This window comes from Chelmon rostratus, chromosome 22, assembly GCF_017976325.1.
Source record: "Chelmon rostratus isolate fCheRos1 chromosome 22, fCheRos1.pri, whole genome shotgun sequence".
Lineage (NCBI taxonomy): Eukaryota > Metazoa > Chordata > Actinopteri > Chaetodontiformes > Chaetodontidae > Chelmon > Chelmon rostratus.
In genome coordinates this window covers 13,861,957-13,878,055 of record NC_055679.1, presented here as the reverse complement: position 1 = coordinate 13,878,055, position 16,099 = coordinate 13,861,957, and the positions used below count along the sequence as shown (strand labels likewise).

At 42.1% G+C, this 16,099-nt stretch overlaps 1 protein-coding gene across 1 annotated transcript; it reads right to left on the bottom strand.

Annotated features, from left to right (window-relative positions):
• Nucleotides 1-715: 715 nt before the first annotated feature.
• Nucleotides 716-15,143, bottom strand: epyc (epiphycan). The gene is made up of 10 exons (XM_041964451.1): nucleotides 15,035-15,143; nucleotides 12,194-12,392; nucleotides 6,077-6,248; nucleotides 5,205-5,696; nucleotides 4,643-4,873; nucleotides 3,155-3,286; nucleotides 2,748-2,906; nucleotides 2,383-2,585; nucleotides 1,889-1,984; nucleotides 716-1,115 (listed from the first exon to the last, which is right to left on the bottom strand). Exons 2-10 carry the CDS (start codon nucleotides 12,383-12,385, stop codon nucleotides 945-947), a joined length of 1,848 nt encoding a protein of 615 aa, XP_041820385.1. The 5' UTR covers nucleotides 12,386-12,392; nucleotides 15,035-15,143; the 3' UTR covers nucleotides 716-944.
• Nucleotides 15,144-16,099: the final 956 nt, after the last annotated feature.

Sequence of the window (16,099 nt, the reverse complement as noted above, 5' to 3'; positions counted from 1 at the left end):
AACCCCCCCCTCCCAAATCAAACAATAGTCTTTATTTGATCGACTCCAGACATTAGAGTCTTTGGTTTATGCTATTGTGCACGGTTAAAACATCACTTTTTGAAATGTTATATACCAAATATTGCAGTTCATGTAAAAAATCTTTTTTTTTTCAGAATATATATTTTTATATTACAGTACAGACTTTACAACAGATGATTGTGTTTAAATGCGTCTTTTATTGCATTAGATACTCAATTTACCTTTCATTAAGCTCCAGCTTCAATAAGTTTATGCTAGTATACATTTCCAAAAGTGTTAGATTTGTCATTAATATTAATATTATTTTTTATTTTTACAAAACAAACATATTTAAACAATATTACTGGTTGTTCTTTCTTGCCAGTCATGAACAGACACTGAGCGGAAACATACTGAGGGTTTTTAATAAACTGATTTCTCCGAATGTCACCTATTGTTTTACTCTTAATCAAGTTGTGGAACAGTTTGGCTTTTGAGAAAGTTCTTGTATGTGTGTGTATTTGTATGTGTGTGCACATGCATTTTGGTGGGCGAGGGAATGAGAGTGTGACTGTTTCAGTGTGTGTGTGTTTGTGTGTGTTTGTGTTACACCTGGCATGAAAATCTGAACTGCTGGAAGAAGTTGCAGCGGAGCAGTGTATATGTGCTTGATCACCAGAATCTGACTCACACTTTATGTGTTTGTGGATGTTCACGAAACGTAAGTTTCCACATAGAGTTTGACTGATCTGTAGAACACATCAGCAGCATTTATGACAGTTTTGCAATACATTGTTGTAATGAATCGATAGTTTGAGGAGGTGATAAATGGTGTGCATGTCTGCGTGTGTGGTTGTGTGTGTGTCAATATGTACAAAGATGTGTGCATGTGGTTGTATTTGTGGGAGTCAGTGTGCAAGAGTGTAGGTATTGTGTCTGTGTGGTTAAATGAGATCCCCGATGGGTATACGGGGCAGGCAGATGTAGGCCTGCGGGGTCCTGCTGAGATTGATGGGGTTGCCGTCCAGACGGATGTCCTCCAGTGCGTTCCTGATGTAGTTGAAATCTCTCAGGTTGCAGAACGTGTCCTCGTGCATCATTTGAATATTGTTACGCTGCAATGGGAGACAGAGGAGGCAAGATAATGAGATTAAGCTAAATGTCCTAAATGTTTTAACTACTGTCCGGTTACAGTGTTTACTGTCAGGTGGTATTCTCAGAGGAGTGTTTGGTGCTGGGTTAGCAAGAATATCTGGAATAAGGGAAGTCATTAAACTAGGCATCAAACATATCATTGCTGTGGTAAAACTTTTAGTTGTTTGACTGTGAATCTTTAAGTTTTAATTAAGCTACATGTAACTTTTTTATTTTGATTTGTTGAAAGCAAAACCCAAATAGATACTCTAAGATAATTTGAAAGGATTCAAATTTCATAGGGTTGGATGTTAATAAGTTTGATATTCCAGAAGCCATAAATACTTCTGTTTTCATGAGCTGCTCAACGAGCTTGTAGCTTGACTGTGCACAACAGTGGTCCTCCCACGGAGGTGTTTTCCATTACTTTGCCTAACCAGACTGCTTGTCAGGACTGTGTGGGTCTGTGTGCTTGTAACTGACACTTTTTTATCAATTTTGTTGCACCTGTGAGGGTGGGGGAAGTCACACATTTCTCATTCTTTTATTTGTTCTTGAAGTTTGGTGAGATCATCTGAACTCCACCCACTTCAACATGAGCAGAGGTCTAATCAGACCACAAGTGAAAACACCTGTACTCATTTACTCCAGATTGTCACATCAAATTAGAACCAGAAATGTTTTAAACCCAAGAATGCAAAGGACCTTCTTTATGCTCTCAGCATTTCACTTTCAGCGTTTCATGCAGTTATACCTGTAGGTGTAGAGATCGCAGGCTGTCTGGTAGAGGCACGGGGATGTAATCAATGTGGTTGTCTGTTAGGTACAGGTACAGCAGGCTAGTCATATCCTGGATGCAATGAGAGAAGAATCAATCAATCATTAGTGGCTCAGTCTTTGTTGTGTCACTGTTGTGAAAGAAACTTAAAGGAATTAAAGATAAATTACTACCTTTAGTCATGGATTAAGTCATGGACAGAATAGCAATATCGCAATATTACTCTGAAAGTATATAAAGGTAAAATGTGCAATCCACCACTAAAAGCACTAAAGCAGTTTATGGTCTATCAACTATTTTACATTTTACATAATATAAACATTTTTGATATGACAATATGTCTTTATAAATTAGTTCAGTAACAACAAACTTAAACATGGAATGTGATATATCTTGTACAAGCTAATATCAACCTTTATTGGTTGGGCTTGACTGTGTTCACTAATTCTAAGTGTGGAAGGTGTACATACTTTGAACGCCTCTTTGTGAATACCCTTGCTGCCAATGTTGTTATGGCTGGCATCGATCAGGCTCATGGTCTCTGGGAGAGCAGGCAGCTGTGAGATGTGGTTTTCTCGAACCACCAGCTCCTCCAGCGCAGGCAGACCCAAAAACGCCTTCTCATCAATGGACGTTATCTCGTTGGCAGTTAAGTCGATCCTCTTCAGCTTGTCTGCAAGGAGGTGAATAAACACAGTCTGAAATGCTGATATTGGTGACAACTCACTCCAGCATCAGTCAAAATTAAGGGCACGATTAATTGCCTGACATTCCCCTCTACGTTTAGTTCCTCGCTCTACTACTCATATATTTTCAGTAAAAACAGGAAACATACTCATGAAGGCGAAGTCGGACTTGTTGATCTTGGTGATTCTGTTGTAGCGGGCATAGAAGTGAGTGGTGTCTTTGGGAAGAGGTGGTACACTATCCAGCTTCAAGTCATCACAGTAGACCGAACCACCAAGGCACGTGCACAGCAAGCAAGTGGGCATACCTGCAGGACACGGGTATGAAGAAGATGAGGGAGGGAGGGAATAAAATATCAAAAATGAGAGGTTGGAAGTATTTCAGAGGACAGTTGGTGGTTAAGACAATCAGCCTGTAAGACTTAAAAAACCCAACAGGTCTTAATCCCGTTCATAGTCAATCAAACCGGGGTTCAGGATATCATGACTTCCAAAGAGAACTGAGGTTTTTTATCATACTTCTCAGTATTAAATGCCTCTGCTGTTCAATACTTACCTCTCCTGTCAATCACAGGCTCATCAGGCTCATCAGGCTCATCAGGCTCTGGCAATCCAGAGCTCACTGACCCTTCTACACTGCCAGCACCCTCCTGAGGGGTTTCTGGTGTAGTCGGAAGCAGCCCCTCCTCTTGTTAGAGACAAGATTAGGTGTTACAGAAACAGGTTAGATCAGCATGGACATGGAACAGGAAGCCTGGCAAACAGCAGCCCGCTGTTTGCCGCAGGGATAAGTTACATACAGTATGGTAGCAATGTTAACCAAAGTGTATATGGCATTTAACTGATGAACTGAAGTTAAATGAAAGTTTAGTGTTAATGACATGAAATGTGATCTGCTGAGTGGTTACAAACAATACGCTCATCAGCAAAGCACAAAAAACACTTTTAGGGAAGCCAGTTCAATTGGGTTTGGTCTTTAGAGTTTCAATTTCCTCCATGGTGAGGGCTGGACTGCCACCTGGTTTAAACATTTACGTGAAAGTAGTTCTTGCAGTGAATAACTCAAATCACTGCTCAAATAACGCTACTATCTCTTTTCCGCAGACAAGGTACCAATGCTGGAGCCAGTTCCCACAATAAATCTTGCACTGTTCTGAGCATTTCCATATTCAAAAAAATCTTGCCTGACAACTGTAACACTTCAAAGGTCCTCTGTAGAATTTCTTGTACAAAAACAAAAGTTATGTAACCTACGTGATGAATTAATTTACTATCTCATAAAACAAGGCTGATTTAAATGTAAACGTTTACATCATGGACATAAATGGCTCACTGTGCTTGAGCATAAGTGTTCCTACTCAGCTGATAGACTTAACATTGGGAAGACATCATGGTTTTCTAAACTCTAGGAAAGTTTTTAACAGGTATAAAAATTTAACAGATTAAAAAATCATAGTACAAAAATAATTGACCTAGTCTGTTGGTGGAGGTGTCATGTCAAAAGCTTTATGGGGAAGATGCTTTTTGAGCAGCAGGATTTTTTTTGTTGCAGTACCACAAGTGGCCACTGGGATAAATTGGCAGCAAAGTTCTCTTAATGCACCCATGGTTTACATCCATGTTCACTAGCTAGCGGTCTTATTCATTACTGTCTTTCCTGATGCATTTGCTGAACTTCCTTGCGCTTCACCGCCACCGATCAGTGCGATAGTGTAAAAAAGCATCGTCATGTAGCACAAGCATGTGCTTGATACAAACAAATGGGGCCCACTTGGAAAAACAATGCTCCATCGCACTACAAATCTTCAAAATCCACAGGGAACCTTCAAAGCCGCTGTTCTCTAACTAAGCAAGAACTTAGAACTTAGAAGGCGGGGAAAACCCAACAAGGACCAATTCATAAAAAGGTTCATTGGCTCCCTGGTCCAGCATCGGTACTGACACCTTGGTCACTTTTTGGTATACTTTCTGGCATGTGAGGTATGGATTTTAGTTTTTAACCTGACTTTAATATATCTCACACAAGTCTAGTTTAGATACTGACCTTTATCAGTGTCAGGGACCAGAGTTACCTCAGGGACCTCTGCGTCTCCAGAGCCAGAGACACCAGAATCTCCAGAGTCTCCAGAGAACCCTAATTCTCCAGAGGCTCCAAGATCCCCAGAGGCTCCAAGATCCCCAGAGGCCCCTGAGGCTCCTGAAGCTCCTGAGAACTCCCCAGAAGCACCTGATGCCTCGCTGGGGATGGTCTCGGAAATGAGGGGCAGCTCCTCCTCTTGTTAGAGCCAAGGTTTGGGGTTAGGAGACATGAGATTAGGAGGGCGAGGAGTGAGATGGACAATCAATCAACCCATGAACCAATCAATCACACACAATTTAGATAAGACAGGAGGTTAGGAGAAGCATGGTTATGAGCAACACAAACACAATAGCACACGGTAGGACAAATCAGTAAGATGACAAGCAAAAAAAAAAAAATCAACATTTAACACAGTTAAATGGAATTTAAGACAATACATCAACATAAATCACATAGAGTAAGACAAGGTTATCGCTACACAGATCAAAAAAGAGTTTCCAGACATCTGCTCTTTAGAAGTACTAACCTCCAGATAACAACGTTATCCCTGAGTCCCCGGACTCACCAGAGTCCCCAGAAACCCCAGAGCTTCCGGAGGCCCCTGAGATCAAGAGATCTCCAGAGAACTCAAAACCAGACTGGTCTCCAGACCCTCCAGAGCCCAGGGGGAATTCAATGGAAATTACTCCAGAGCCAAGTTCCCCAGAGGCTCCAGAAGTTGCGGATCCCATTATATCCGTAGATCCTGAGAGATCCCCAGATATCAAGAAATCCCCAGATATCAAGAGATCCCCAGATACTAAGAATTCCCCAGATCCGCCAGAGCTGAGGAGCTCCTCAGAGGCTCCGGAGATCAGGACAATGTCACCAGAACCCACAGATGTGCCGGAGACCAGCAGGTCTCCTGAGCCTCCAGACCCAGAAACCCCAGAAGCTCCTGAGGCCCCAGACCCTACAGAGCCCCCAAAATCCCCGGAGACATGAAGGATGTCAATGGGCGTCAGACGCAGCTCCACCTCTTGTTAGAGACAAGATTAGGTATTAATAAACAGACAGATGAAGTTGAAATGGATCAGTAATCAGGTCGGGAGCTCACAACGATGATTAGGTTAAGTAGTCTGTGAAAAATGGACACAGTGATTGAAAAGTACACATTTAACCATTAACAGCTAGTTAAATGGAAGACATGCACAAAGACAAGATGATTGTAGAAGATGTAGATTAGAGAACAGATTAGTGTATCTTTGTTTTGGATATTTTGTCAATTTGGCTGATGCTGCTTTCCAACTCCTCAGGACCAAAGAAGAGCAAGGCCCTCTTTTACACTGAATGAACTTTGATATCAACTAACTCTAGGTTCATTGGTGTGCAGACCCAACGGTGTGTGCCTTTTCAGACCTTTCTGTGTGTCTGGGCCCATGAGAACCCCAGATCCCCCTGAACCCTGAGGGATGAGCTGGGGTTTTAAGGGCATCTCTTCCTCCTCCTCCTCTTCTTGTTCTTGTTCTTCCAATGAGGCTCTGGGTACAGGGTAGTTATAGTCGGGTGGGGCCAGTGTTCCAATCTCTATCTGAGGAAAAGACAGCAGCAGTGAGTCAAGAATGTATGAGAATTTGACTCGAGCATCAGAAAAGAAGTCTTTAGTCTGACATAATGTTTTTCTTAATCTGTAAATAAAACTCTAAAAACTAGTCAAAGTAAGCGCTTGGCTTTGTGTTGGTTCCATTTTTGCTGAAACTAAGTAAACAAATCATATCCTGGTATCACTGTGGAAAATGCAGGCCAAGACCTTTCGCTCTGCTCCACAATGAAATAGTTAACTTTCACACTTCAATATTTGGGAAACTCTAGGATCTCACCTGAACAAAGGAATTGTTAGGAAGCCAACGTCATAACAATGACAGATCGACTGTATAATGAACCATGATTCTGAGCAGATGATACAGCCTGTCATTAAAAAGTCCACCACTGATTTCAAGAGCATAATCAGGAAACCGACATTCCTGTATTCCTCTGAGTTTGTGTAGTCTGTCATCTCTTGACTATTTTTAGAATATGACAGAAAAACTGTACAGTTTGTGTATACTGAATCGTGCAAAATGTTTGGCAACTCAATGAAAAGTGGCAGTATGTTGTGCAGCAGGAAGAACAGCTTTTCATGAGGCTAAATTGGCAATTATGATGCCAACAGTCAGGAAATGTAAAGCATTTAAATGACAGTGATGTTGATGCCAACTATCATCTCAACAGTAAACTTGATTAAGAATGTGTGAGGACATTTTAAACATCTTTCTCTATTTCCCCTTTGGGTCCTAGAATTTCATATTACATGGAAATCACTGCTGTATTCACACTATACCAGCACCAGCATATTTTACCATCCCATTTGCTATTTAATCCATCTTTTGGGAAAATTATCTTGTCCATTGTACAACTTTGATCCATTCTATTTGCAGGTATTAGGGGAGTTATGTGGTGCTTGGTTGGCATGCAAAAGGTTTAGCATTCATCACAGCTAATTTTTTTCACATGAGGGCATTAGTGTTTGTGAATGTCTGCATTTATTCTGTGCACGAGTTAAATGCTGGTTTCAGATTTGTTCTGGGACCTTGAGTGCATCTCATCACCTCTCAGTTCTTTGTCTCTCTCGACTGTAACAGACTCAAAACAGTCAAAAGGCAAAAGAAGAGAAAATAAAAGACACACACAGAACAGAAAAGAAATCAAGTAACAGGAGAGAGGAGGAGAGGACACTATGATCTGAGTCCTTGGTGCAGCAATACAACAGTTTGCCTGTGAGAAGATGAGTGTTTACACAATATTCACCACTAGATGGCAGCAAAGTTTCCCAATTTAAGTGTCCAGAGTAGGGACCTCAGCAGCTACTCAGATCAAACCTCTGTGAAATGCTATGAAGGACATTTTTGAAGTAGAAACACCAGTTAGTAACCACAGTGGTGATTTTTTTTCACTTGCCACAGACTATAAATACAATATACAAAATAACATGGGCAGATATCTTGGCATTTAATGTCCCCCAGGGAAAATATCTTCTTGTTTGGACTTCATATGGATTCAGTTACAGGGTTGTTTATATCTCTTTAGTTATGAACTGATCTCGAATGGAGGGATGCTTACAAATAATTTTTTTTCTTTCAGAACAGAAAAAAATGTTTACAATCGAATGTTAACCTCTGACATTTAATACTGTAGACTTTAGTGAAATGTTTTCTTATCATTCAGCTATATGAAGAAACATATATATGTATATATATTTACCTTTACACACTGGCCATTGTGCCAAATGCTCCACCTGGTTGTAGTCAGTTTAGGATTCCCTTTGATAAACTTGAGGACTGGACAAACTGCAAAGTGGACTAAGTGCTCAGCCATGTAAATGTCTCTTCTACCTCATTTCAAAATATCAAATTACTTCATAAACAAAGACTTAGCACCTTGGTTTATCCAGTAGGCCAGAGTTTACGTTTTATGTGGGGAAATAAATTAAAAGATAGCTCTGCCAAACCAACCTAGCTTTATGAATTACAGTGCTTTTTGGTCCCCTCATTAAAAGCTTCATGTAAATCCATCTGGTATTATAATAGCATTTACAGTCATTGCAGTTGCTCTTTGATGTTTTGGTTTTTGCTCCAATGTGCAGTTCTATCATTCTCCAGACGAGGGCAATGAACCTCCACACACTGCCACAGGTAATACCTGACACTCTCTTACGCCCAACAAGGCTGACTCAACCCTCCAAAGAGGGAATGGTCCTTGTGGAACCAAGACTCACATGGTAGCTGCAAGAGTCCATATTTTTAGTCTTTTCAGCTACTGTCAACCACAGCAATCAGATGTCGATAAGGTAAGAGGTATCAAAAATGAATGCATATCAGTATAATCATGCAAGTCAAACTAAGTGCAGCCTTTAAGTGATAGGTTAGAAGAAATGTAACGCAGAGACATTAAATGCAGTAATGAAGGGATACCCAGCACTGAAAGTCACATTTTAAAGCTTGGCAGAGATGCAGTTTGGGATACAACAAGGTAGGCCATTGAAAAGTTTTGCAGAGAGTTAGCTCGCTGCAGCTCTCCCCTTCATTTCCCCCTTTCCCCAAAGCAAACATATACACCCGAGGGGGAAAGAGAAGCGAAAGGCTGGCAACCAAAAATACTGAAAAAAAAAGCTCTGGAAGCAGCATGGGAATACAGAATGCACAGGGAGAGACGTTGAATGTGAACACCAAGCTGACGCCAAATTGCTGCTGTAGGATATCAATCAGTAAATTCAGTTTCAGCTAGAAAACGCTAAAATAATTTTAACAAGATCTACAGCAGACATTCAATCTTTCCTAAATAATCTCACACAGGTTTACCAGCTGCATCCTTTACAACATAAAAGTTGACAGAACGATTTGCTGAACTATTGATCACCACAGTACTGGTACCAGGACACCATAAAGCCTTGAGTCCATTGAAATGCCATGTGGCAACTTTTGAGTCACGTTTATGAGCCTGTCCAGCCTGAAGCGAATGCCAAGAAAATGTCTGCACTGTGGAGCTTTGAGGAGCAGTTCAGCATTTTGAGAAAGACACTTATTTGCTTTCTTTGTGAAAGTTAGAAGAGAAGATTGACAACAAGTCAGATCTGTCCGTTCGAATTGAACAGCAGTTGTAGTAACATCCCAGAGACAGCGCTGGTTGCTTGACAACCTTGCAGCGATGGCAAGACTCCAGGAAGTCACTGCACCCAACCAGGAAATAGTCTGAGACATAACGTCCCTGTTAAACCACAACATGCTGATTTTAAACTTTTAACAGATTAAAGAAACTAGATGTATCATGTTCATGAGTGATGTTATGCTACTAGGCATATTTTGTTACCTTTGGACAGAGCATGGCTAGCAGTTTCCCCCTGTTTCTAGTCTTTATGCTAAGCTAAGCTAAGCTAAGCTAGCTGACTGCTGACTCCATGTTTAATGCACACACAAGGGTAGATATTGATCTTCTCATCCAACTCTTGGAAAAGACATATAAAGGGACAAAAAATCCTGTATTTTCAAGTAAGATTATTTAATACAAACAGACACGGTTATAATACTAATTGTTGGGTAAGACTGAGACATGTATGTTGTTTTTATTCAGTTGTGGAACAAATGAAGAAGTACAGGTGGATGACAAAATACTCACTATGTGCAAAAATACAATCCAGTCCAACAGCAGCACGAACAACAGTTGCAGAAATGACAACATTGCAATTTATAATAAACAGATGCAAACTAGCTTGTTTCTAAAATTTGACTCAAGACATATTGAATGTGTTAGTCAAACGAAGGAGACGCCTAAATTAATCTGAAATCAGTGATTAAAGCATTTGCAGAGATGTTTTTGAACGCAGCAGACTGAAAACTATTTGCTTGGATAACGTTGAGGATGAGCCTCTTCTTCTCTCAAAAGAGACAAGCCCCGAGGAGAGAGAACAGAAATACCAACAGATGGATGTGGAAAGTGAGGAGTCAGCATTCCAGAGGCATGGAGCTCATCATCGCTTCATTTCTCCCCTGACAGCTGATGTGTGTGTGGATAAAAGCCATTTAATCCTCACTCTTGTTAAGCAATCAGTCTCTCTCAGGATCCGCCCTCTCACCTCTAACTGCGCTGTCAACAAAACAAAACGACGGATCCTTGCGGTGTGCTGTTTCTCAGCGTGCAGTGCTGCAAATCAAAACTTTGTGTTTGTTCAGGATGAGGACTCCAGTAAATCTGTTTGTTCTGTTTCTCCACTTCCTGCTCCCACAGACGCCCACAAAATCTTACGCAATGTGCTGTGTCATACCCAGGCCTTATCAAAGCCATTTGCCTGCAACACATTACAACTTTCCCACACTGGGTGCTGTCATGTGTAACACTCACTTGGACACCAGAGCTCAATCATGTCAAATTTAGGCAAAACGCTGTGGTTCTACCTTTTTGCCACGGTGGATGACAAAATAATTCACTACTCCATGTTGTTTCTCCTACTACATCTTGTCCGATCTGCTCAGCCTGCGTTTGATTGTGGGATTGGTCTTGGATCGGTGGTGCGAGTGCAGCCCACATCAGGTTTAACTTAAATCGCTGGCTCAGAAGAAACCTGCTGAAAATCCGCTGTGGACGATTCGCCTCGTGCCATCTTGACATCGCCTTGGCTTAATTTCCTTGTTACAAAACGGGAACATAAAAATTTCACTAAAGCTTGCCATGCCAGCATGCCCTGCAGGCTTGCCACATCACACACGACTTGAGCTGATTTAAAGGATCTTCTGGAATCCATCATCCAGTGTGTAACCCTATCTGCCTCTGTTCTCCAGTCATCTTTGGAAACACGTTGTACTTTGCAGAATTTGAGTAGAATGAGAAAAGTCCCAGAAGGCACAACAGTCCTTCAGTTAAGCTCACTTCACAGCAGGCCTTTCACTCTGTTTAACATATTTTGAACAAGTAACGGCAGAAATGATCCCACAGCAGCTTTATGAAGAGATTATATGTTACATTCAGTGTGGGAAAATGGTACATGCAAATAAAGCTCCATCTGTGTTTCTTGGGTTTTCCCTCTTTGCCTGCTACTGCAACGAATTCTGCAATCTGCACACCAAAAGAAAAAGAAATCAAAATGTTTGGTTGCTGCGTGATTAAAAGTTGTTCCTTCCTCAGCTTTTGCAGGCAAATAAAAAGTATGTCCAGCACTGGGGTGTAAATATCGCTGGACTCTGCGCACAAAAGCGACTCCAGTTGCAGAAGAAATTCGGCCCGTGGAGATTCTGGGGCATGTAACTTAAATGGAGGCCGTCCAAGATATAAAAGTGAAGTATTTTGGCCACAATAATGCATAAAGCTGGAAAGAAGTTTGTCCATTTTCCAAAGCGCCTCAGTTGGTATCAGTGGGATGTCTGTCTGCTCCATGAACCTGCTGACCTTGGTTCCAAACCAGCCAATCATTGCTGTGATTTGTGTAATCTGAAGAAAATGGAGACTTCTGGGAACTGTAACAGCCTGCACATTTTAAAACATTAAAATGTGTGCTGCATATCACGTCCATGTGGCATCATTAATATTTATTGTCTGTCTCCACATGTTTTCTGGAGATCACTCAACTTCACATCAGTGACATGAGCGTTACACAGAAATGTTTGTCTTAAGCGTCCTTCAGTAAAACATTCTGCAGTGTACAGCATAAAACAAACCATGTGAACCCTTATCATTTATAAAAGTCGATTTATTATCACTACAAGGGATCATGCAGAGCCTACTTACTTAGGAAGCACGAATAGCAACAACCTATTTAGCTTAACGGCTAATTAAAGAGGACAGAGTGCAGATCTCTCAGGGGTGAAGAATTTATATAAATGTAATATATCATAATGACAGAAAATAACTGTGTTCTGAAAACACAAGGGTTTCCTCAGTAATGACAGTTGGAACTGTAAATTAAAGGCCAGGGCATTTCCTTCCTGACTGACCCATACAGCTTCTTACCTGAGGATCATCAATTGTCAGCCCATCTTCGTAGTCGTAGATATCCTGGTTCTCCAAATTTAAATTGTCTAGATCCACGTCATAGTTGGCACTGTCGTATGTGTCCAAGTCCACTTGTCGGGAAAACCTGGGGCTGGCCACCACCGCTTTGAGGACGAAGAGTCCCAACACGAGCCGCACGAGCATCCTCATAGTCCACCTTGACACGGACAGAGAGATGTCAAGTCAAATGGGGGACGACTATTCACAGATTTGATGCAGTACGGGACATTGCATGGACATTAAACTCTCACAAGGTGAGTTTTTTTCTTGTTCGGTTTGTTATTTATTGTCATTTCTCTTGTGTAAGTAGCAAAATGCAAACTGAAAAACGTCCAGAAATAGACATTCTTGAGATATAAGCGTGGACCTTTGACAAACTGCCTCAAATATGCTACGTATTAAGCCACACATTAATATATAGTTGCACAGAGGTGCTCTTCAACAAGGCATGTCTTCATGATATTGGCTGTATAACCAGCCTGCAGTACCACAGACCAGGGCCTGACATTGGACCACATCACTAAGGTCAGTGAATTCATTACTGAGGCGCAGACAGCTCAAGGGATCGACACATTAGGGCCAAAACAGTGCTTGCCTGTGGTGTGTCAGAGGTCAGAAGTCAGAGATGATCTGATAAGGAAGTTTGCAAATCTTTTTAAATGTATTTAAACAAGAAGGGATTTCTGGGTTGCTTCTTTTCCTGTTAAAGCTGCATTTGAATTCCTGTGTTTTTTGGCCAGTGCCTCTATTCTTTTTCCCAATCACACCAAAAAGGCTTTGGCAGAAAATTCTTGGCAACAAACTTGAAATGAGAGCGCAGGAAATAGGGTCCTTTTCTTCTTGAATCTAAAATTAGCATGAATGTGCAGTTCTACTATGCACTGCCTTGACCCAGATAGCTGCTCTTCATAATCGTGTTCATATCCTCAGCAGCAGATGATCTGCTAAGCTTAACGAGGTTGATTAAGTTCATGAGTGTGAATCCCCAATGGGAACTGCTATTAAGATTAGCATATGTTAATTACCGCTTAATTAGTTGGCACAGCTGACATTAGGTTTAGGAATAAATCATCTGTCTGTTGGGAATTTCATAGCACACTAAAAGCAGGTGTATCTGCATCTCAGCTGGTCTGAGATAGAAGATGTGCAGTCCAAGAAAAGGCAGAAGAGATTAAAGAGAGCCCTCCAGGCCGGGGCAGAGAAATGGAGAGCAAGGGAAGGGAAGAGGAGAAGAAAAGAGTGAGATGGAGGGAGACGTGGACAAGACGCTGGCCCTCAGGGTTAGATGGAGAGAGCGAGGAAAGGACTGAGTGGGAGAGAGAGAGAGAGAGAGACAGAGAGAGAGAGAGACAGACAGGTTTCTAAGCTAACTCGACCCCTCGCCCTTTACAGAGGGCCTTTATGAGGCCCGGTCGCTGCCTGTCTCAGCACTCAAACTCCAAATTCCTCCGAGGTTTGTGGACAGGATGGCAGTGAGTTACGGCTGCAAGGAAAAGCTTCATTCAGCAGTGAGGGTGCTCAAACACACACACACACACACACACACACACACACACACACACACACACACACACACACACACACACGCACACATGCACACACACGCACACATTCACAAACACACTTGGAATGACACATCCTCTCACAGATGCATACTCTGTCTTAACACTCCAATCTTTCAGAGAGAGAAAACTGAGAAACCTCCGCTGCTATTTTTGGGATGAGGACAGATATAAAAGAAAAAAAAAAACACCTTCACAGGTTATTTCAGTCATGAATCTAATCTTTGTTGATATCAGAGTCATAGACTTATTATGTAAATCCCATCATTGTCTTTTGTGAATGTCCAACATGAACTGAGTGCACCCCATTAAAAAACTGGTTAGCATCCCTACTGAAATAGACTTTCTGTCATGAGGCTGTGAAATCCTGCATGGTCACACTGAAAGAGGGACTATACTAAAGACAGAGGTGTGCTTTTATACAGGCCATCACAGTGTACAGTGTGTGGAGACTGTGTATGTGTGTATGAGTGCAGCCTCTAGACTACCTCCGTGTTATGTTTGGCTCTGCACTGGGCATTCCTGATATCCAGTGATTCTACCTTTTTTCCTCAAAAGCCATAAACAAACTTGACAGACGTCCCTTTGCTGCAGGTTGCAGAACAAATTCGCATATTTGCATCACAGAAATGTTTAAAGAGACATGCACAGTCAAGCAGGTGACAAAAATTTTTATCAACAGAAATAATACATGCACATAATTCTGTCCTGAGAACAAATACATAAAAATTATATCAACAGTAATAAGGTTCTCGTCACAGTTTCTGAAATTTCAGAAGGTAATTTCAGCAAAAAATGGACAAAAGAGTTCGTTAATTAAAAATTTCTTCAAGCGAAATTCATCTTGCTTGGTTAGATATTGTCTTATTATGCTGTCACAACCGCAAAATAAGTCACTATCACCAAGGTTGTCACTAATCAAGAAAACACCAGTTGAACACTTGCACTTGAATCACATCTACAGTATCCTAAAAAACAACAAGCCAACATATCACAACCACTAAGAATGCCAAAGGACAACAAAGACTTCCACACTTCAATCACCTGCAAAGCTCCCAAAGCAAATCCCTGAGTGAAAGTAATGCAGCTGCACCACCAACCAATTAGCCAAGTGGCTCCTATGCAAACCCAGGATAGCAGTGTTTTTGGAGGGGCAAGTCGAGCCACTGTGGCAGCCTAATCCCCTGCACCAGAGAGCCATTCAGCCAGCATGATAGATAGCACCAAGAACGCTTACCTCTGTCTCCTGCTTTCCCGAATGGTCCCTTCAGCCGTGATGGAGATGCTGAGGGCTCCGGGACTTGGCCAATGGTGAGAGGTCGCGCAGGGTGCCTTGAAGAGGGGAGGGTGGGTGTGTTAAGTGTGTGAAAGGTGTGTGTGTGTGTGTGTGTGTGTGTGTGTGTGTGTGTGTGTGTGAGTGTGAATCTGACAAGTGTGTAGGTCTGTGTGTATGTGTAGGTCTGTGCGCTCTGGCAGACCTGAGTGCCCTGCCGCTTATGTGTGAAGGTAGGCACTGAGACTGATTGGACCAGGGCAGATTGCTTTTGGTCACTCGGAGTGCACCCACCCCACACGGTAAACACACATGCACGACCCTCTCAAACACTACACACACACACACACACACACACACACATACAGACACCAGACATACAGAGAAAGAGAGAGCAAAGGCCCCCCAATGGCAAAATACCTTTTCATCCCTTACAAGAGTATCCTTTATTTTTCTAAGCGTGTGGCTCAATCAGACTGAAATATTTGTCTGCCTTTTCCTGAGGTGAAACTCTGGCATGTGTTGCTTTCATGTATGGGGGGGATCCACGGGGCCCTTGTACACAATGGGACCTCTGTGAGGAGACCCTGTTAGCATGGTGCTGAGAGGAAGTCCCCGCTTGGAAGAAGGCCTCTGCCCTCCCTTTTGGTTGAAGCAGCTTTCTCTTTACACCGTCGATCGCTAAACGTTCTGCCTTAACTACAGAGTCAGTCTGACTCAGAATAAGCTGATGTGAAGGGGGGCCAGAGATGAAGACACCCAAGGCAAGTGCTTGTTTTGCAGTTCTGTACTGATGTGCATGTCAAGAAGATGCTACATGCACTTGAAGACTGTTTTCAGTGTCCATTGTCTGAACATAAAACAACACACACAGCTACTGGCTAGCTTTACTTTGTCAGCTTTATTTGGCCACGGTTTTGCCTCAACCTGTCCACCTCTCTCTTCCCTCCCATGGTAACTCTAGACCTTTTGATGAGTGAGGGGAAAAGGACGTAGTGGGACTGCCAGACATCCTTCTGCACCCGCCAT